At 38.3% G+C, this 24,173-nt stretch overlaps 1 protein-coding gene across 1 annotated transcript in view; it reads right to left on the bottom strand.

The window, feature by feature from the left end:
- Positions 1-24,173, bottom strand: part of LOC137615116 (tyrosyl-DNA phosphodiesterase 2-like) — a 91,297-nt gene that overhangs the window by 9,549 nt on the left and 57,575 nt on the right. The window contains exon 9 of the mRNA XM_068344747.1: positions 13,087-13,158. Coding sequence (XP_068200848.1) covers positions 13,150-13,158 — 9 coding nt within the window. The 3' untranslated portion in view covers positions 13,087-13,149. The remainder of the gene's footprint in view (positions 1-13,086; positions 13,159-24,173) is intronic.

The following is a 24,173-nucleotide window of genomic DNA, read 5'->3' as shown; positions in this document are numbered from 1 at the left end:
TCCGAGAAAAGCTAGGTTATCTCAGTGAGGGTTTCACTGGTGCATAAGCAGCAGACCAGAAGGCAACGTTATGTAACTGCTTGACAGCCTGTGAACTGTCAAAAACTGAACTGTCAACCACAACAGGTGCGTGAGGACATACAGCACTGGTGCATTAGTAGCAGACCAGAAGGCAACGTCATGTAAGTGCTTGACAGTCTGTGAGTTGGCAACAACCAAAGATGTGTGGGGAAGCCTCAACTCCTGACTGACTAGTCTGCTGCGGGCGAGTGGCGGTAACCACAGTGTGTTGCGGAGGCTGACACACCGTGTCAAAACACGGCAGCTTGTGGTAGCTCACGCACGGCAACGGAGAGCTCCGTGTGTCTGTGGGAGTCAGCATAAGTCTGGCAGGGTCGACTGCGCATGGGTGGAGGAGCTCTCCCAACAAGAGTGTGGGAGCAGGCAGCCATGCTGGGCGCACAACCGTGGCAGGCTGTAGGCCAACGGGTGCATCATCAACCTTCTCCGCAGTCGGAGTGTGGGAGCTGACCCAGTGGCTACACCTAGGCCGTTGGACTTGCGCGGAAGGGACCGACTTGCACTTAAAAAGCTGCAAGATTTGGTCCATGGTTTCTAAGAGAAACCTCTTCCGCAGACGAGGAATAAATGGGCTCTCTCGTCTTTGTGTGGGTGGGGCGATCACGTCGGCAACGTGTGTAGATACACCCGAAACCACGGAGGGAAACGTCTGTTCGTCGATCAAGGCCTGTGGAACCCATAAGTCCTTCGACATTACTTCTCCCCTGGGCTTGGGAGCTTGTAAGAGGTATCGGACTAGGTGAACAACTGGCACGAACAGACGAACCCTCGAACGTAACACTGTAACACTTTGCGCATATCACTTTATCACTTTTGATTTTCTGTTTGCACTTATTCCACTGAAATCGAAACTTTAAGTGATTTGTACCTGAAAAACGCAATCCTATCCTTCATTAAAAGGTAGTAATTGCGAAAACAGTTTTACAATGCAACAGAAAAACATAATGAAAGATAAAGAATTCAGTGGCTGGAAAAGAGACTAAACACTAGATCAAATAAACTACGTTTAAAATCTCTCACCGCATAAAGCCTGGGAACAAGAATAAAACTCTAGAAACGTTTTACCTTCTTCCCCTACAGCGACTCGGGAGAAGAGTAAAAAAAAAACGAGAACAACGTTACCCGCTTGAACGAAACGTTTATTCTCCTCTCTCTCCCTCCGTCTCTATCTCTCTCTCTCTTCTCTTTTGACTTAGAACCTGAGAGAAGAGCCCAATAATATATCGTTAAAACATATTATTTGCTAAAGGAAAAAACTGAAAGGTTTCCCAAATAAAAAGTTCCTTTATTAGAATTTAAACCATTTAAGCTAAGAAAGAATGAACGAAACGCTAGAATCGGTTTACTCTTACTGCAACGTGAAACCGGGAAAAACTCTCTCTCTATCGTAACGATAGAGCGCATGTTGAACGTTCTGAACGTCAACAACTGCGGAGACTAAACTAAACGTTAGTTCATCTTTGAAAACAGTACGAGACTATCAAAGAAATTCTTTCAAAAACATAAAAATTTAAAAAGTATAAATTCTTAAAAGGTAAATACGATATGACGGGCTCAATGTTAATTAACTTCGGTTCCAAGTAAGGACCGCCTACTATTAGGAAAGGTCGCATATAAACAAACATAAAATTTAATTTTTATAAGTTTATAATAAATGGAAAGTTAAGCGAAGAGGCCTATAAAGGCGGAGAGATATAAAATAAATAGATCTATAACTTGTTAAGCAAAATTACCAAAAACCTAAACACACTTCCGTCTAAGGGAAGGGTCGGCCATTTAAAAGTGAAAGAGAGTCCATACTCTCTTCGTCACCAACACTTCCGTCTAAGGGAAGGGTCGGCCATTTAAAAGTGAAAGAGAGTCCATACTCTCTTCGTCACCATAATTAAATCTATCCAAAACGAGTTCAAGTTTTGAAATGAAGATAAAACCCCTGCATAGCGAAAGCTCAAAACTGGAATAGTGTACTTCACCAAATCGTTGTGAAAACAAATCCAGTTAGGGACGGCGTATTTAGTAGGTCTTGCCTGTGGCACAACAGAGGGAAAATTGGTTCTATGTTGACATCGAGTACTTGAGTACCTACTTGACAGATGGCGCTGTTGATGTACACCCCCACCTGTATAGCGATCGCTGGCGTATTCCGCCCGTAGATTTTTTCTGTCGGGCAGCAGGGATGCAGCTATATGATCATCGGGTAAGTTTGATATTGAAAAATGCCTTTTCCATACGAGGAACAGTGATGCCTTTGCACTAATAGAAGTACAGTAATCTAAATCACAATACTGTCCCACACATGAAAAACTAAGAGAATATAGATCACGATCACCCAGAAACAATTTCCTTGAACATTCATGTTAGTTTCTAACAAATCGAGAAGAGGACATATTCAAACAAACTTAAAATATAAAATTGCACAATCTGAAGTTCGAGGCTGTTATCAAACCGAAGGCGACATAAATTGAAAAGACAAAGGTTCTGTGGCATGCCCGAGCCATAGCTTCTCACCATTAACCATTAGATTGTCTATTTATTTTATTAGAGTCAAGTCTATATAAAAAACAAGTTGGAAATATCTTAAATCTTAGGGCACTTTCACACCAAATTGGCACATTGCACATGACACGCCACTTGGAAACGAATATCCAGAAATATATGAAACCTTTCACACACGTGGCATGACACCATCGCAAGTGACACATAGGTACATGCTACACCACTTGCGCGTGAAAGGTTTCATACATTTCTGGATGTTCGTTTTCAAATGGCCTGCAACGTAGCAGGACACGGATGACATGCCACTTTAGTCTGAAAAGCCCCCTTAGGAGTAAATTTCGATAAAATAGAGCATCCAGAGTAGACACAATATGATCATCAGAAGTCATAGAAATAAGTGTGTAAGGAGAAATACAGAAAAACTTGTAGGACCTTTATGTATACAACCCTAATTCTATTAAGTGTAATCTACAGCAATGCAGTTACTGTATCTCTTCCTTTTTTTATTAACTAAGCAACATTAAAAGAAGTTTACATATTGCTTAAACATAAGTTACAATTTTCTTTCCATTCATTAAAGATTTATGTCAAGACTCATCTCCCCATACGGCTTATAGCTCTCCCATTTGGGGTGCTTAAATTTTATGTCATCCTCTTTGATAAATGACGAACCAAAGACAATCTTTTATTTCAACTACTTATCCCCTTACTTCAGTTTCTATAGGTATTCAACCAGTGTTTCAATAGAAAGAGGGTGTCCCTCTTCCACTCAAGATAGCCTAGAAACATCATTACCACCATCTCCTCCAAAGCTTCTCCTGTGGAAATGTCTTCTTGAGGCTGCACTGCTTAGTCATTCTTCTTTCTCTCTACTACCAAGCTATGGAGCTTCTTTCAGGGTAAAATTTATGCCAACAAATTTTGTCCTTAAAAAGGCATTTAGTTTCTTGTCAAGCCTGACTAAACAAGACCCTGGGCTTCCCCTCCCACTAACTGTTGCATGTAGAGGGAAATTTATTCCTAATGGAAAATATTTCATAAGAAGTTGAAGTTTGAAAGGTCTATTTGTTACAGAAGAAAGAAATTCTTAAAAATAAAATTTGCAATTGAAATCGCTTCTAAATGCTTCAAGTTAGATAACATAGCAGGAGGGGACAAGATTTACAAAGTCAATTCACAAAATTATCTTCATGATAATAAAGGAGTAAAATCCTTAAATTTTCATCGTTACCTACATTTGGATGTGAACAAACAACCCGACTGATGGGCTGGTATGGAAACCCCATGAATAATGTCCAACAATACCTCGACATACGAGCATTCTAAGATACGAGACACCCTCCGAGCAAATTTTTTTTATTGAGATACAAGCAACTTGCATTTCTTGCCTGATATCAGAAAATTAATAGGTCATGACTAAATATCTAATACAAATGCACATCTATATGTCAAGAAAAAACAATGACTATATTAAAATCATCACAAACAAAATGTTGTTTCAATGCGGACGGTTCCACTAAACACCCAACAAAAAAAAAGAGAAATGTGTCATAACAATTCTCCATGAATACACCACTAAACAACAAAATCTTGTATTGGAGAATCAATGCTTGCCATCAACATGCCCTCTTTACTCCCCACACAATATCTGTAAACTAACAATACCAAAGATGACCATAATCCTAGTCATCTTTGATTACAATGCTTGTAAAACACAACCCTCAGTCATGGGCATCTTTAATTATTATCCTAGTAAAATACCAACAATGCTTGTAAAATGCAACCCATAGTCCAAGTCATCTTTGATTACAGTGCTTGTAAAACACACCCCATAATCCTGGTCATCTTTGATTATTGTGCGTGTAAAACACAACCCCTAGTCCTGGTCATCTTTAATTATAGTGCTTGTAAAACACAACCCCAAGTCCTGGTTCCCTTTGATTGCAATGCTAGTAAAATAAAACACATCTTGAAATACTAGGCAACAGCAGGACCATAAATCCAATTTACAATATCATAGACCGATTCATACTTTACAACAATATAAGCAGGTCACTTATTGATATGCTTTCACTATTCTAAGATGAATCATAGGAGAACTAGATATACGTCTCAATGGTCTCGAGAAACTACTCTAAAACTTTCAATAATAAAACTTCAAATGTCAAAAAGTGTAGCAAAACAATAGAATCTTATTTCATTGTTAAGCTAAAGTTACAATAATATATAGTTCAATTTAGGAAGCGGAAACTACAATAAACACTACATCAAAATATTTTGCTTTATAAAAATCAAACTACACATATTCACAAACATATATTTCACTTAAATATAATTTGATGTTTAAATCCTAATAAACTTTTCAGCTAAAAGTAATTATTGTCATAAAACTAAAAGGGTTTTATGCAACTGTATATCCATTACTGTTACAACTAAACTATATATCTTATAAATGAAAGTAAAATTAATACATCATTCATGAGCCAAATCAGCTAAAGTATGGTCAAAGGATGTGGACTTGATACCCTGCAAAATTAAACTACTATAAATAAAAAAATTTATAAAAACAAAACTAGCTTCTATCATTCAGCTTAGAAATCACAGTTTGCAAATATGCAGAAATTAAATGTCCAAAATTCCAAGTCTTTGTCTCTCATGCAAAACAAGTGTAGTTTTTAGGTGTATACGCCACACTCATCATCTACCTAATGCAACCCAAACTGTAAAATTCTTAAGTGCAGGTATGAGGAAACAAACAACCGGATAGATAAGCTGGTATAGAAATCCCATAAATAATGTACAGTAATACCTCGACATAGGAGCATTCCGAGATACAAGCCACTCCCCGAACAAAATTTTGCATTGAAGTACAAGCATAAAATTCAGATGCGAACATGCTTACAAATGATACCGCTAGATGGCTGCTAAGCCTGCATTACTTGTTCAGTTCACGTGGTCGTTGACTTCTGTACACATCTCCCATGTTGTGTTTGCGTTACCTATGTGATTTTCATTGTATTTGTGATAATTCTTAGTAATTAGTGATGGGTCCTAAGAAAGCGAATGATAAGGTTGGCAGCGAGAAGAAAAACGCATGATGATGATGGAGGTGAACCATGAAATTACCGAGAAACATGAGTGTGGTGCCCGCATAAGTGAGTTAGCACGCCATTACAAGTGGAGTACATCGACAATCTAAAAAAGTAAAAAAATTAAAGGTAAGTTCAGTTCAGCTAATTTTAAGTTTACGGTACTGTCCAACTCTCCTTCCCTTCCTCCCTCTCCTCCACACACACACTGCCATTTGCCACTATTGTCTGTCTTAAAGTTAAGAAATCGTAAAAAAACCACATTTTGATTAATATCACAGTAATCATTTATTATAACTGTGTGTAGGTGTGTACAGTATGTCTATAAAGTATAACATTAATATGTTTTTTCCACTGTCATTATCATTGATTTGGGGGAATTTAAAGAGCTGGAATGGATTGAAGTTTTGTCAGTTATTTTCCCATTGGAAAAACTGAATTGAGATCCGAGCAAATTGACTTACGAGCTCAGTCCAGGAACGAATTATACTCGTATCTCAAGGTATTACTGTACAGTATACTGCTTTAACGTACAGTGGTACCTCTACATACGAATGTCCCAACATACGAAGTAAAATTCGACCAAATTTCTGCCTCGACATCCGAAGTGTTGCTCCAACATACGAAGTAAACATTACGCCATTGAGCGTCGAGTGCTCAGTTCTCTGTTCTTGTGTGTATCATGTGGTTGTCCTCTGTTTGGTCTGTTATTAACAGTGCTTATTTTCTTCCTTTTCTCACATTTCCTTTTTGATTTTACCTATAATCATGGTGCCTAAGAAGCTAACTTTCAGTACAGGAAGAAGGCAATTCTTTCATTAGAATTGAAGCAAGAAATTATAGAAAAACATGAGAGCAGTGTGCATGTGAGTGATACTGTATGGCTAAACAATATGGCCGGAATAGGCCTATGATCTCGAGGATCATCAAGCTGAAGGCAGCCATTAAAGCAAATAACCATCGAAGGGGATCACCATTATTACAAGACATCATAGCAATGCCCTGGAAGAGATAGAACGCCTTTTGTTGATAGGGATAAAGGACAAAGAGATTGTTGGCAACGATCATTTGTGAGAAGGGCCAGCGTGATGAACAGAAAGAAAGAAAAAAGTGAAGCAAAGAAAACCAAGATAGCATTAACAAGCTCTTTTAAATAAGACTTCTCTCTTTTTCTGTTTCTCTCTAAACATAGCATTAACATGTTCTTTAAATAAAATCTCTCTCTCTCTCTCTCTCTCTCTCTCTCTCTTTTTTCACTGTTATAGTGTTAGATACATCTATTATTTTTTTTTCCGAGAGAGAGAGCGAGAGAGAGATTAAGCAAAAATGTGTTTAGAGTACATATGATTTTTAACAGCGTCAACGAGTTGAAAAACAATTAAATGTAACTAAGAAAGTAATAACAGCTAATCTGAATTCCTTTATTAACTAAAACAAATATTGATACAAACACACTCGCGTGCGTATGCACAAACACACACACACAGGTGCAAGAATTGCTACGCAGTAAGAGAGACGGTTGGGGAGGAGGTGGAGATGGTGACTGCGATAACATACCGTAACTCGTTACTGAAAGTGATGAAAATAAAAAATCAAAAGAAAAAAAATGTAAAAAATATGAAATATAAAAATGAAAAAAAATAAGCTAAGTTAGATTAAAATTTCCGCAGTATAAGTTACGGTATGTTATCGCAGTCACCATCTCTACCTCCTCGCCGATCGTGTCTCCTCGTGCGTGTGTGTGTTTGCGCATACGCACACGAGTGTGTTTGTATCAATATTTGTTTTAGTTAATAAAGGAATTTAGATTTGCTGATACTGTATTGTTTTTTTTAGTTACATTTAACTGTCTTTCAACTCGTTAACGCTGTTAAAAATCATATGTATACAACACATTTTTGTTTAATCTCTCATTTTTGTTTAATCTCTCTCTCTCTCAGAAAAAATCAATATACATCTCTAACACTAACAGTGAAGAGAGAGAGAGAGAGAGAGAGAGAGAGAGAGAGAGAGAGAGAGAGAGAGAGAGAGAGAGAGAGAGAGAGAGAGAGAGAGAGAGAGAGAGAGAGAGAGTATTTATTTAAAGAACATGTTAACACCATGTCTACCTTCTCGCCGTTCGTCCGTCTCCTCCTGGCGTAGCAAATCCTACACCTGCGTTGGCCTGTCTCTAAGGTAAAGTGGCAATAAAACACATTTTTTATTTATTATTTCTTTATAATTATCTTTTTTACATGCTTCTTTCATATTATGCAGTTATGTTATTGTTGTGTAATTATGTGTAGCCATTTATTAATGATTTATTATGGGTTTTTAGGCTGAGGAACAAATTAAATGAATTACCATGTATTCTTATGGGAAAATTCGTTTCTACATCCGAACATTTTCTACATCCGAAGTCGGTTGTGGATCGAATTAAATTCGTATGTAGAGGCACCACTGTAATTGAATTTTAGGTGGAAGGAGCAAGATGGTGATCCCCAGGTCATTTATGAGTACTTTACCTGTAGAATTCAAGAGTGCACTTGAAGATTGGTACAAGTCAGGGACCAAGAATCTGATAACTCAAGAGGGTTGTTTAAAGTAAGATGCACTGATTAAGAGTAAAGTAAGGTACTTGTGCATCATAAGACTCTTTAGGTTTAACATAATATTCCTCTTATCAGTCATATGATTAAATGGATGAATTTTTACATGACATTCTTTTGAATAATAGGTGCCACAATGTAACAACAATACAGAGGGTTCTGATCTATTAACCGAGAAGCAGGTGCTTCCTATCACACTGACAGAAGATAAGGAGGGAATGACAAATGCTACTGATCCTGACTTTTGTTTCATAAAATAAAGCTTTGTTATGATTACAGCTGATGATGACACGGGATTTCTGCTCCTTGCTCTGAATATCTAAGTGACAAAATTCAACCAAGCTCAAGCAAATATGTTTCTTAGGTGGACAAGGAAGCCTTTGCTTAACTAAGTGGTCCTGTTAAAAACCCAGCATTGGTGCACCTGCTCTGCTTACGGGTCCAATGGGTCACTCGGAGGACTAAGCCCACCTAGTTTCTTCCTCAGGAGGAAAATGTGGGTGACTCCACGTCTGATTCATGAGGCTGGAAATATGGTGAACCATCCACCAACAACTGCACTCAGAGCAGGAGTGTGGTGTTACCATCGTATAACCCAGACACATGACAGGCATTAACACCATGCACCAAGGTAAGGGTAATGCAGCTGGAAGGTGTCTACATGAGACGAACAACACATCCTGTTATGTTCCACAGTGGTAATGCCAAACGTCTTGACAGCAGATGCAACAAGCCTTGAACAACCAAGGAGCTGAGAATGGTGGACAGTATTGAAATAGGCAATACTGAACATACCTTTATGAATAAAATGAGCTTATTTTTATCAATAAATATAAAATTCTGTACTACTAGTGGAAAAAGGAAATCCAACGAATACCAGAGATAAGGGAAGGAATATAATGAGAATACTGATGAAAAGTCACAGTCCATAAGAGCCAGACAATGGAGACTGATACAAAGAATAAAGGTACCCAAAAAACTGTTTGCCCAAATAAGACTAAACTTAACATGACTTTAAATGTGGAAGTATTTTGCACGACCCCAAGGGGCAAATCATAGTCACATGGTTACAGATCCCAGGATAGTTAGAACAAGTATTATGCAACCATGAGCCGTACGAGTATCTTCTCGGTTCCATATGGATGTGACAACCGTCAACCTGATGTTGAAAATTTGTGGACCATACTTAAAGCAGCCTTTGAGACATAGCCACGTCAATTATTCCCAAGCTTGAGGCAGCGCTGCGGGTGGCATGGGGTAGGATCTCAAAGGACCTGTGTGAAAATCGCAACTCCTTCCCCAAATCTCTTGAAAACAGCCTCCAAAGGAAGGGTGGCCATTGTAAATATCAATTAGATGTTTGGTCATTGTTCCATTAAAATTTCCAATGTCTTACTTTTTAAAAAAAAATTCTTAATTTTTTCATTTTGCCTTCTGTTTTTGTATGGGTTCGGCTTTTTGGACCTTACACATGGTGCTGACTATCTACGCCACCTCAAGCAAATGAAATATTTTCAAATTTCGTTTGCCAAAAATTATAGGCAACACCTAGAAAGATTGCATTCAACACACAGATTATATAATGAATAGCATGCACAAGCATAGAAACAAAGCTTACTGAATACCATCCACGCTGATTTGGTCACATAATTCGTATGTCTGAAGAACATACTCTATATGGACAACTAAACAATGGTCCGATGAGTCAGCAATATACACAGACAATGGGAGTAGTGGTATGTCTGAGAACTATTCATACTACATTTAATATCTGCTGAGGAACTTTAAATGTTAGATTAGATTGTTATGTGGGTCTCCACCAATATATCAGATGTGCATAACAGTCCCAAAAGAAGTCCAACCTCTAGTGTGTGTGACCTTTCTAGACAGAATATGTTTTTTCTAATCAATTTGGACACGGCAAAGGCAAATACTGTATAAAAATGATCTTCAGTATGAGATAAAGTAATGAAATCTGACACTAAACCACACCAGATGCATAAAGGTGTGTGCAACTAAGGTAACCTCACTCTTAGAAGCTTCAAGTTTGACAAAAATAAAACTGCTAAACAAGATAAAAGGATGGAAATGTGTACACATCTAGGATCCCTAAGGATAAGAAATTGCCTCCATCCTCCAGGAAGCGCAGGCAGTTGGGCCAAGACTAAACAAAATATTTGTAATTCAGACTGAATATGAAGACTTTCCAATGTCCTGCCCCACAAATACTAAGTCTTGCAAATCTCTGGATTCAACAACCATTTTGAGTATGTAGTTTCCTCAACCGAGACAGTTTGTTATTACACTGTGCTTTCACAAGCTAAACCGTGGAATTGTGCCAACAGCTGATACAATATTTTTTACTTTGTTTTACCACAGCTTTTCGATTACGCTAATGTTGCTGAATACTTATCATACCAATGCTTTTTCCTTTCAATAGCAAAGTGAATGCTAATATAGGCATAAATAAGTGGTCTTTAGTCTTAAGTAGATTATGTGCTGCCTCCTCTCCTACTATATCTAGCACTTCACAGTCACTGCTACACTTGCACATTTTAGTATAAACAATGTTAGACATAATTGATGGGCTTGTACTCATAAGGTCCAAGCAGCAGTGTGCTGAGTTTTTCCTTCCCTCAACTAATCCTAATTTTCAATAATGGCTTCAAGAGATAGATTTTTCCTTGGGTTACATCTATTTATATACTTAATCAAATGGGAACTTTTAAGTACAAATGCTTCATTTTATAATGAGGGGCTTTCTATTATGTGAAAGCAAACATTACAATTACCTAAAGAGCGACCCCAAACTCAAAACAATCAATAAGTGCTTTATGAATTCCTCAGACACTTACAAACAATCCAAGGTACTTTGCTTCTCGCCCCTTCCCTACAACTAGTGTTACAAATTACACTGATGGGGCCATGACAAAAATAAGATATTTTAAAAACATGAACAAACCATATTTCATATACTTCCTTTAACAATAAAAAAATTCTTACAAACCATAAATCATATATTTACTTACACCAATAAGTTATTTCTTGTGGTTTTGCATCCAAACTACAGAAAGAGCATAGAGCATAGAGGATAGTGTGGCTCTACATGAGCGATCCCTTTTCTTTTGTCTTGAAGACAAAGACCATGCATCTGAGAACATTTGGAACCACATATACAAGTACTTGATGACTGATAAGCTTGATTGAAAAAACTATTCATATGTTTTAAAAACTCTGTTACTTAAACCCTACAAAGTTCTTTTTTTCCCAATATCAGTTACATATAAGTAACACATTTGTCATTAAGCTTACTATTTCCTTCCAAACATGCCTTAAACTTTATTAGTAAACTCAACAATTAATACACTGTTGCAACAAAATAACTAATAAATGGGACATTATAACTTCTATCATGAAATATAAAGATGGTGACAAATAGAAAATATTGATAGATATCAACATCTTTAAAATTCTCAGAAAATCTTTTAGTTGCACAAACATCTGTTCTTTTATCAGGTAACACATGGTTTTCGAAACACAACGACTAGAAAGACTGAAAAATCCCAACGCACTTCACAGCCTGCACATAAAAATCAACTGCAGTAAATACTAGGGTGTGCTCCCATAGCATTTGTTACATACCACCACCAAGGCCACATAGCACTGAATGCATTAAGCTGCAGTACTGGATTCACTAATTGTTAGAAAATCTGGTTACAAAATCCTAAGTTCGGAATCACATAGATGCAAATAATGCTGTCTATTTGGATGATTCAGATACAACAAATTGTCTAATATGCTTTCATGCACTAAACCTAATAAGTTTAATGGCTTTCCTCATAGAATGTTAATAAGTGCAACAATGAAAAACAATATTCTAACTTTATTGATGGTGGTTACAATGATTTTATGCTACACTGCCTCCAACAAAGAGGGAAGTGGAGAACATGTAGTGGTAATGGGCGAGTCTTAGAAAAGATACAGCATTTCTGTTCCATAGGGGCCGTATTGGATTGCAAAGCAAGAACTAAATAGGCTTTTAAGAAAAGAAGAGCTGCTGCCTAAATAAAATGGAAAGAGATAAATCGAGAACTGGTACATGAAATTATCCCAATAGTAGAAAGTAATGATTTATGATGTCTACGAAAGGCCTATACTGCTCAACACATGAGAAACATGACTAACAAAGAAACTGGACAGCTTTTGAAAATTTGTGACTAAAGGTTTAAAATTGAAGCTGCAATATTGTAGGAAGATTGAATTGGGAAGAGATGTCGGGATCAGTGGGTAGAAAATAGGAGCCAAATATCATATGACCCTAATGGAAATTAAGTTAGAGGAGGGTGGAGCAAACTCAATAAATTTCTATCTTATGATGATGATGATGATTACGATGATTGTGACTACAAAACCCATAGACATTTAAACCAAGTTATTCACACACAATCAAGCTTAGCAGGTTGATTTCATAACAATGAGGGCTGGGGTGTCTTTAAAGGTACATTTCAATTCTTATAACTAACTAATTCCTATTTAAAAAAACCTATACTATACATATCAATATCCAGATTGCAAAATAGGTGCAATATAGTACTCTACAGCAATATAAACCAATTAATTATTACCAAAACATTTCAAATCAACAAGCTACATTTCATGATTAAATACTGCAAACAAATTTTCATCTTGTTTGATTCTGTTTCACTATATTAATGAACTTTCCCAAAAGATTCAGATTAACAAAATCCCAACATTGCATAATAAAACTAAAATTAAATAATATTGTCTGTCACTAGGTTATTAAGATTAAATAAACCTAAATTATACGTTACCTTTAACTTAAAATGTTTATTATCCATCAAATTTTATCTATGATCAGGTATCTGCAGCCATTATCACAAAACCTATAAAAGATACTACAAGTCAGTTCAATCAATCCCTCTTTAGTGTTAAAACTCTATATGTACAACCAGTTTTTTTTAAATAAAACCAATTATAGTATTTTCATATTTACCTAAGATATATGCTGTTACGTCTAAAATGGAACAAATATGACAATCTGTTTGAAAAAAAAATAAATAAAAATAAAGAATACCACTCTTTACAAAATAGACCAACATGTCATTGCACTTGTGCTAGGCAAGGGATTAATTTTGGCAGTTGCGGTACTAGGCCCATTAACACTATTAGGGGAAATTCGACCTGTACTAGTAGCCAAGCCTACCTTAAACTGTAGCTCACTACAACCGTTCTGCTCTCAATTAGACTTTAAAAATCTAGCTAAAACTTATCTTTCCTGTTCCACAAGAACCATATAATATGCCACATCACTAATATAAGCATAAAATTACTGAGAGAAGATGCATCTTAGGCTCCAAACTATCAGCCCGGTCTTCTATCAAGGGATTCAAAGCTTATACTGTATAGATCAGAGCAGATCACGGAAATGAGGGTTTCGCAATAAAAGGACCTAAAGTTGTTTGAAAGCATAAGGCTTGTGGAGAGGAAATCGACTATGTCATGCGTTGTACACTATCAGAATCCTTACTGTCTAGTGCACTAGAACCACACGGAAAAACTTGAGAATTTAGCCCGATTTCAAACTATCTTTTCCCGAAGACTCACTGGTCTTCTTAGATTTTGAAATCGGCAAAACAAGCAGAGCTTAAGAAGCTCACTATTATCAACCCAAGAAAGCCCATTAACAGGCTGAGTGGCATTTACCATCAACATCATTCACACTGTAATCTAGCATAGTCTTCTTTGGATTTTCCCAACACAGACATTAATTTCCTTTTATATGTCTGGTCTGCTGCCAGTTAAATATCACAAACTTTTAAAAGTAATTTGTATTTTTCCTAACTATACAAACATGATTCCTTTAATAGGATTATATATATAAACCTAAGTCCTTTAGAACTCAGCTGTTAAAATCAAAATGAGGAGTCAGTAGTTACTTGCGAGTGGCTATTTTTCCCCTATTGGACCACTTAGGCTTATAGGATCCTACTTTTCCAATTGGTGTTGTAACTTCCATACATATACCAAGGCACTTCCCCCAATTTTGGGAGGTAGCCGACATCACACAAATGAAAAAAGGGGACCTTTTCTCTCTACGTTCCTCCCAGACTGACAAGGGACTCAACTGAGTTCAGCTGGTACTGCTAGGGTGCCACAGCCCACCCTTCCCCGTTATCCACCACAGATGAAGCTTCATAACGCTGAATCCCCTACTGCTGCTACCTCCGCAGTCATCCAAGGTGACCGGAACTGCGTCACAATCGCTCGCCATTCATTCTTATTTCTAGCACCCTCTTTTGCCTCTCTCACATCCATCCTCCTATCACCCAGAGCTTTCTTCACTCCATCCATCCACCCAAACCTTGGTCTTCCTCTTGTACTTCTTCCATCAACTCTTGCATTCATCCCCTTCTGTAGCAGACAGCCATTTTCCATTCTCTCAACATAGCCAAACCACCTCAACACATTCATATCAACTCTAGCTGCTAAATCCTTTCTTACACCCGTTCTCACCCTCACTACTTCGTTCCTAACCCTATCTACTCAAGATACACCAGCCATACTCCTTAGACACTTCATCTCAAACACATTCAATTTCTGTCTCTCCGTCACTTTCATTCCCCACAACTCCGATCCATACATCACAGTTGGCACAATCACTTACTCATACTCTCTTTACATTCATGCCTAACCCCTCTATTCTTTAACACTCCCTTCACTGCCCCCAACACTTTGCATCCTTCATTCACTCTCTCATGTGCATCTGCTGACCCTTACTCAAAAGTCCTTGTTAACAGTACTATATAAATTTCTCTTGCCCAGGAAAATTTTGCATACTACTCTATCATAACGACTTTTTAAAAGGGTCACTACTTGAAGAGGTTCCGTAAAAAAAATTGAATAGTATAGACCCAAGTCAAGAATGGAAACAGCTATTCTTAAACACTAGCAAATGCAGTGTAATTTTAAAAAATGCAAGTCAAACATGAAATTTAGCATAAGAAATTGGCAAATAATACTGTACAGTACTGTACTAAAAATCGCTGGATAACAAAACATTACAAATCGCCAAATACAGCATAATGTTAAAAACTCCAAGTCATAACATGAAATTTAGCATTAGAAATCAGCAATTAAAACTGTACAGCACCATATTAAAATTTGCCAAATAACGCAAGTCAAAATATGAAATTTAGCATTAGAAATCAGCAAATAATACTGTATAAGTTAAGAAATGATATCAACAAAATTCTATTAATTATATGAGAGCATATTCTGGATACCGCCACCTTGAGATCAGCTGATGACAAACCTAAATGAAAAGTAATTAGTAATTGCTGTTATTAATATGCTCACATTACAATGATAATGGAAAAGTATAAAAAGGCTTAAATGAAGCTCAGTTAACATCGACAAGCATGATCTTTTAGATTTCTTTCAGTACATGACGAAATCGAATACCGTGTTTCAAGACCAGCCTACTATCATATCAAACTTAGATTAAATCAAAGTACAGTACAGTAATACCTTGAAATACGAGTGTCCCAATATATGAGAAATTTGAGATACGAGGACAATTTCGAGCAAATTTTTGTCCCAAGATACGAGAAAAATTTGAGATATGAGGATAAGAGACGGTTCCCTATGCGGCCGCTAGGTGGCTGAGTGTGCGAGAGGCTTCTCACCAGGACAGCATCGCTCGGTCTTTCCCGTCAGATTTCCGTCGTGTAAAGTTATCTCCAGCATCGGCCGTAGTGTTTGCTTTTTTTACATTTTTTTTTTGGCGTTAATCAGTACAGAATTAAGTGAATAAGCAATGGGTCCAAAGCAAGCGAGTGCAAACAAGTGTAGTGAAAAGAAAAAGCGTATGATGACAATTGAGATAAAGCATGAAATAATCGAAAAACATGAGTGGTGTAAGAGTGACTGAGCGGGCTCACCAATATGAGGAGTACATCAACAATATGTACCATCCTAGAGCAGAAGGATGCTATAAAGAGCACCAAGTCTTCCAAAGGAGTAACCATCCTTTCAAAGCTGCACAGTGATATCCATGACGAGATGGAGAGGCTTCTTTTAATATAGATAAAGGAGAAACAGTTGGTGGGAGATAGCATGCCCAAGACTATCATCTGTGAAAAGGCCAGCAGAATCTATGATAGCTTAAAAGAAAAGCAAGCAGCCGAGAGAGGGGAGACTTCGACATCAGCAGGAACCTTCAAAGCCAGTCATGGCTGGTTAGATAATTTCAAAAAACAGACTGGCATACACTCTGTTGTGAGGCATGGGGAAGCAGGAAGTTCCGACTCTAAAGCCATGACGGACTTTGTCAAAACCTTTGCCTCGGTTATCGCACAACAAGGCTACATCCCCCAACAAGTGTTCAACTGCGATGAAACTGGCTTTTTCTGGAAGAAGATGCCCAGGAGAACATTCATCACAGCAGTGGAAAAGAGACTACCGGGCCATAAAGCCATGAAGGATCGGTTAACTCTAGCCTTTTGTGCCAATGCCAGCGGTGACTGTAAGGTCAAGCCACTGCTGGTGTACCACTCAGAAAACCCAAGTGCTTTCAAGAGCCAAAGGATCTTGAAAGTAAAACTGCAAGTGATGTGGTGCGCTAATGCTAAGGCTTGGGTTACGCGGCACTTCTTCATAGAATGGGTTAATCTGTGCTTTGGTCCGGCAGTCAAAAATTATTTGGCCGAGGAAAACCTGCCAATGAAATGTCTCCTGGTCCTCGACAATACCCCTGGTCACCCTCCGGGTCTCGAAGAGGACATTCTTGATAAGTAGAGATTCATCAAGATCCTTTACCTCCCACCCAACACCACCCAACTCCTCCAGCCCATGGACCAACAAGGAATTTCCAACTTTAAAAGACTGTACACAAAGCATTTGCTCAAGAAATGCTTCGGTATCACAGTCAACACCAATCTCACCTTTTGTAAATTTTGGAAGAATCATTTCAATGTCTTCCATTGCTGAAAAATTATCGACGATGCATGGCAGGGTGTCACACGAAGAACTCTTAATTCAGCAAGAAAGAAATTGTGGCCAGATTCTGTCGCTAAGAGGGACTTTGAAAGGTTTGATACGCCAGACCCTGATGAACCTGAACCTATTGTGTAGGATGAAATCGTGTCTCTTGGTAAGTCCATGGGGCTGGAGGTAGATGAGGCAGACGTGAACGACCTTGTCAAGGACCATCAGGAAGAGCTCATAACACAGGAATTGATTGAGCTCCAGGAGATGCAACATTCGGAGGTGTTGCAGGACCTCAGTAGCGAGGAGGAGGTGGAACATGAGGGCCGCCTTTCTACGACGGAAATCAAAGACGTGTTAGCGAAATGGCCGGAATTTTCTAATTTTATGAAAAGACACCCGGACAAGTTGCAGTGTGGTCGTGCGTTAGCCTTTTGTCACGAGACTTGCGTACGTCATTTTCGTAACATTTTGAAGGGGAGACAAAAGCAAACATCCCTAGATAGGTTCCTTTTAAAAAGGTCGGCAAAAAGTAAAGGTGAAAGCGAGTCAAAAAGTGAGGCAAAAAGAGCCAAGCCGGAAGAAGAAAAGTAAAAAAAAATGAAAATGAAAACAAAATTATACAGTGAACCCTCGTTTATCGCGGTAGATAGGTTCCAGTCGCGGCCGCGATAGGTGAAAATCCGAGAAGTAGTGACACCATATTTACCTATTTATTCAACATGTATATTCAGACTTTTAAAACCTTCCCTTGTACGTAGTACTGTTAACAAACTACCCTTTAATGTACAGAACACTTAATGCATGTACTACAGTACCCTAAACTAAAACAGGCACAAATATTAAAGGTGATTTTATATCATGCATTTCCTGAACATGCTAAAAAGCACGATAAAAAATGGCAACCAATGTTTTGTTTACATTTATCTCTGATCATAATGTAGAAACAAACTGGAGGTAGAGCTTTGCTTATTACCCAGACATATTTCCCATACTTTTCCCTTAGAACTACATCACATCTTCCTACTTTAGATATATATATATATATATATATATATATATATATATATATATATATATATATATATATATATATATATATATATATATATATATATATATATATACATATATATATATATATATATATGTATATATATATATATATATATGTGTGTGTGTGAATATATATATATATTTATATGTATACACATATACATACCTACATATATACATAAATACATGCATACATATATATATATATATTACTGTATATATATGGGTTATGGAAAAAATCCGCGAAGTGGTGAATCCGCGATGGTCGAACCGCGAAGTAGCGAGGGTTCACTGTAATCAAATATAGTGTAACGTAAGTTTAACATTTATTTCTAAGTGTGTGTACAGTAAGCTAATTTCATTTAAGTTAAATCTAAAGTTGCTAATTTAATGTAAGTTAAATCTAAAGTTGCTAATTTCATTTAAGTTAAATTTAAAGTTTACGCTGTGTTACAGTGTTACGAAAGTGTAGCCTACCGAACGTGTTGCCGTCAAGTCTCTCTCCTCCCTCCTCCTCCGCACACGCCGCCGTTAGCCGCTACTGTCTGTCTCAAAGGTAAGAACTCCATAATAATGTTACATTTAATTGAGGATCATAACCAGTACATAGGTATTTGTTATTTTGGGAGTGTAGAATGTGAATTACAACAATTAAAAACACGTTTTTCCACTGTAATATACTGTTTTTAGGAGTTTCTTCAGAGGGTGGTAACAAATTAATTTTTTTTTAGTTATTTCATATGGGAAAAATTGATCTGACATACGAGCTCGGGTCCTGGAACGCATTAAGCTCGTATCTCAGGGTATTATTGTATAAATTCTTTTTGTGTGCCATATTCAATTAACACTTTTTATGGAAACAAAGATTTTTGCTGAGAGAGAGAGAGAGAGAGAGAGAGAGAGAGAGAGAGAGAGAGAGAGAGAGAGAGAGAGAGAGAGAGAGAGAGAGAGAATGCCACAGTTCACAATATGGTGAATCTATTTTCATTTTCTAACTCAAAAGTTATTAAAAGTAATAATGCAGAGCTAATATTTATCTATTTCAGGTAAAATACAGTTCATTTAGTTGAAATATGAAAAAGGATGTGGGACTTGGGGACCACATTACAGACTTAACATGTATTCTTATGGAAAAATTTGTTTCACATGCACAAATTTGGGATATGCAACCATTTTCATAAACTAATTAATAGCAGATGACAAGAGGTAACTGTACCCGAGCATTAATTAATTGAGTAGACTCATACACCATAAAGAAAAACTCTCTACCACCAAGGAACAAGTTTAAATTACACTTTTGTACAGAGGAGATGAAAATGAATACTTCTTGACTCTTTCTTACCTCATAAGGGATGACTCTGGGAGAAGGACACTCCAAAATCAAACCATTATTCTCTAATCTTGGGTAGTACCATAGCCTCTGTACCATGGTCTTCCTTTGTCTTGGGTTAGAGTCCTCTTGTTTGAGGGTACACTCAGGCACAATATTCCTTCTTATTTCTTCTCTTTGTTTTGTTAAAGTTTTTATAGTTTATATAGGAGATAATTATTTCAATCTTGTTGCTCTTCTTAAAATATTTTATTTTTCTTTGTTTCCTTTCCTCACTGAGTTATTTTCCCTGTTGGAGCCCCTGGGCTTATAGCATCCCGCTTTTCCAACTAGGGTTGTAGCTTAGCAATTAACAATAATAATAATACTAACACTGGATGCCTGTCTTCACACTTCTGCTAAGGACCTGGCTGAATTTGTCCACTCCAGGTTGCCTCTATAGGGGTCATGAATGAGCCGAGTACTACACATGAATGTTATACTGTACTGCTTGGATTTGTTCCAGGTGGTATTTAATAAGCATCTAATGCCCAGACCAAGTAACCAAATTGCATACAGTATTCACAAAGAGTGCTAGTGAAGCAGCCACATCGGGGGTTTTAGGGATGGAGATAGGATCAGCCTTTTAAAATAGGGATTCATTAGAATACAGATAGTCCCCTGTTGAAGGGACTTGCAGGTCTGGCTATTTAGAACAAACTACCTCCCGAGGGTGTGGATCTCTGTAGGTATAGTTGCAGGGTAGATACCGGACAGAAGTTACAATCTTCTGAGCTTAGGGCTGTAACATAGTGGATCCTGTCTTTACAAAGGATTTTTGTTTTTGGCTAAGGATAAGGAGGCCCATGATCAGGATTAAAAGATGACTCAGAATATGGTACATGTATTGAACTCCTTGTCTCTCCGGAATGTAACAATTTCACTAACTTGCTCCTCCGACTAAAGTTAAGGCTTTTTGCAATATTTTTCTAAGGGAGATAGATAAATTGTTTTACTTCACAGTGGCCTATTGGAAATTTCCTTGCATGCCGATCACCGTACCGGGGTTCGAGTCCCAATCAAGCTCAATAGTTTCTTGTAGTGTCTGCAACCTCACCATTCTTGTGAGCTAAGGATAGGAAGTTTGGAAGAGCCTATAGGTCTGCCTGTTAAGTCATCGGCAGCCATTGCCTGGCCCTTCCTGATCCTAGCTTGAGTGGAAAGGGGGCTTGAGCACTGATCATACTCGTATATGGTCAATCTGTAGGCACATTGTCCTGCTAGCTAGGGTATTGTACCTGTCCCTTGTCTCTACCATTCATGAGCAACCTTTAAACCCTATCCAGAGATCAATATACTGCAGGTATTGGTGAAAATATTCTATGCAAAGCATAAGACTGGGTAACTTTATAAAACCCGAGTCTAAATCCACATCAAAAGCATGATTGAGAGGTTCTGTCGATGCTGATTTGTACAACAGGATCATTGATGGCTAAAGCTTTCCTATCCTCAAAAAGTTGGACCATCAGACCCCTTACCAACTGGCGCACTACAACCAATAGATAAAACTTGATTAGTTAGGCTTGAAACTGGGCAGGTCAGGCTAGAATCTCTACCTTGGCCCAAACACTTACTGGCCTTCTTAGATTTAACAAACAAAGCCAAAAAGGGAAAAAACCTTTTGAAGATTATTACTATCAAAGTTTAAAAGCTCATTAACAGCAGGAGTGGCATTACCATCATCCTCCCCACTATAATCAGCAAGCCTGACCTACTCTGGATTATCCCCTTTTACATTTGGTGGAAGGTTGTTGCAAGCAGTAAAGCATGTGTTAGGATAGGAAATGAAGTAAGCGATTGGTTTCCGTTGAGAGTGGGACTGAGACAGGGATGTGTGATGTCACCTTGGTTGTTTAACTTGTATGTTGATGGAGGGGTGAGAGAGGTGAATGCTCGAGTGCTTGGACGAGGATTGAAACTGGTAGACGAGAATGACCAAGAATGGGAGGTAAATCAGTTATTGTTTGCGGATGATACTGTAATGGTTGCAGAAACGGAATAGAAGCTTGGCCGATTAGTGACAGAATTTGGAAGGGTGTGTGAGAGAAGCAAGTTGAGAGTTAATGTGGGTAAGACTAAGGTTATGAGATGTACAAGAAGGGAAGGTGGTGCGAGGTTGAATGTCATGTTGAATGGAGAGTTACTTGAGGAGGTGGATCAGTTTAAGTACTTGGGGTCTGTTGTTGCAGCAAATGGTGGAGTGGAAGCAGATGTATGTCAGCGAGTGAATGAAGGATGCAAAGTGTTGGGGGCAGTTAAGGGAGTAGTAAAAAATAGAGGGTTGGACATGAATGTAAAGAGTTCTGTATGAGAAAGTGATTGTACCAACTGTGATGTATGGATCGGAGTTGTGGAGAATGAAACTGATGGAGAGACAGAAATTGAATGTGTTTGAGATGAAGTGTCTAAGGAGTATGGCTGGTGTATCTCGAGTAGATAGGGTCAGGAACGAAGTAGTGAGGGTGAGAACGGGTGTAAGAAATGAGTTAGCAGCTAGAGTGGATATGAATGTGTTGAGGTGGTTTGGCCATGTTAAGAGAATGGAAAATGGCTGTCTGCTAAAGAAGAGTTGATGGGAGAAGTACAAGAGGAGGGTCAAGGTTTGGTTGGATGGATGGAGTGAAGGAAGCTCTGGGTGATAGGAGGATAGATGTCAGAGAGGCAAGAGAGCGTGCTAGAAATAGGAATGAATGGTGAGCGATTGTGACGCAGTTCCTGTAGGCACTGCTGCTTCCTCCGGTGCCTTAGATGACCATGAAGGTAGCAGCAGTAGGGGATTCAGCATTATGACGCTTCATCTATGGTGGATAATGTGGGAGGGTGGGCTGTGCCTCTCTAGCAGTACCAGCCAAACTCAGTTAAGTCCCTTGTCAGGCTGGGAGAACATAGAGAGGAGACGTCCCCATCTTTGTTTCATTTGTTTGATGTCGGCTACCCCCCCCCCAAAAAAAAATTGGGGAAAGTGCCTTGGTATATGTATGTATGTGACATGTGTAACTCTTAATCAGGTCAGGTAACATCTGAACATATCTCTCCATATGAGGTACAGTATTATTATTATTAATATTGCTATTTGCTAAGTATTGTGGGGAATGAGAGTGAGGGAGAGACAGAAATTGAATATATTTGAGATGAAGTGTCTAAGGAGTATGGCTGGTGTATCAAAAGTAGATAGGGTTAGGAACGAAGTAGTGAGGGTGAGAACGGGTGTAAGAAATGAGTTAGCAGCTAGAGTAGATATGAATGTGTTGAGGTGGTTTGGCCATGTTGAGAGAAAGGAAAATGGCTGTCTGCTAAGGAAGGTGATGAATGCAAGAGTTGATGGGAGAAGTACAAGAGGAAGGCCAAGGTTTGGGTGGATGGATGGAGTGAAGAAAGCTCTGGGTGATAGGAGGATAGATGTGAGAGAGGCAAGAGAGCGTGCTAGAAATAGGAATGAATGGCGAGCGATTGTGACGCAGTTCCGGTAGGCCCTGCTGCTTCCTCCAGTGCCTTGGATGACCACAGAGGTAGCAGCAGTAGGGGATTCAGCGTTATGAAGCTTCATCTGTGGTGGATAACGGGGGAGGATGGGCTGTGGCACCCTAGCAGTACCAGCCAAACTCGGTTGAGTCCCTCATCGGGCTGGGAGAAATGTAGAGAGGAAAGGTCCCCTTTTTTGTTTCATTTGTTTGATGTCGGCTACCCCCCAAAATTGAGCGAAGTGCCTTGGTGTATATATATATGTATGTATGTATGTACAGTACAACCCTGGTTGGAAAAGCAGGATGCTATAAGCCCAAGGGCTCCAACAGGGAAAATAGCCCAGTGAGGAAAGGAAACTACAAGAGAAGTAAAAAAACAATAAAAGTAAAACATTTCAAGAACAGTAACAACATTCAAATAAATCTTTCATATACAAACTATAAAAACTTTAAAAACAAAAGGAAGAGAAATAAGATACAATAGTGTACCCGAGTGTACCCTCAAGCAAGAGAACTCTACTCCAAGACAGTGAAAGACAATGGTACAGAGGCTATGGCACTATCCAAGACTAGTGAACAATGGTTTGATTTTGGATTGTCTTTCTTCTAGAAGAGCTGCTCACCATATTCAAAGAGTCTCTTCTACCCTTACCAAGATGAAAGAAGCCACTGAACAATTACATTGCTGTAGTTGACCCCTTGAGCGAGGAAGAATTGTTTGGTAACCTCGGTGTTGTCAGGTGTATGAGGGCAGAGGAAAATGAGGAAAGAATATGCCAGACTACTCAGTGTGTGTGTGTAGGCCAAGAGAATATGAGCCTTAACCAGAGAGAAGGATTCAATGAAGTACTGTCTGGCCAGTCACAGGACCCAATTACTCTTTAGCAGGAGTACATGCCTCACATTCGTTACAATGATTATCTAAATCACAATATTGTCCCTGGCACGAGAAATAAAGACAATGAGGATCATGATTATTATTATTATCATTACTTGCTAAGCTACTATCCTAGTTGGAAAAGCA

The sequence above is a fragment of the Palaemon carinicauda genome, chromosome 21 (assembly GCF_036898095.1).
Source record: "Palaemon carinicauda isolate YSFRI2023 chromosome 21, ASM3689809v2, whole genome shotgun sequence".
NCBI classification, from domain to species: Eukaryota; Metazoa; Arthropoda; class Malacostraca; order Decapoda; family Palaemonidae; genus Palaemon; species Palaemon carinicauda.
Note: the sequence above shows the minus strand (reverse complement) of the source record. Positions and strands in the feature narration are given on the sequence as shown.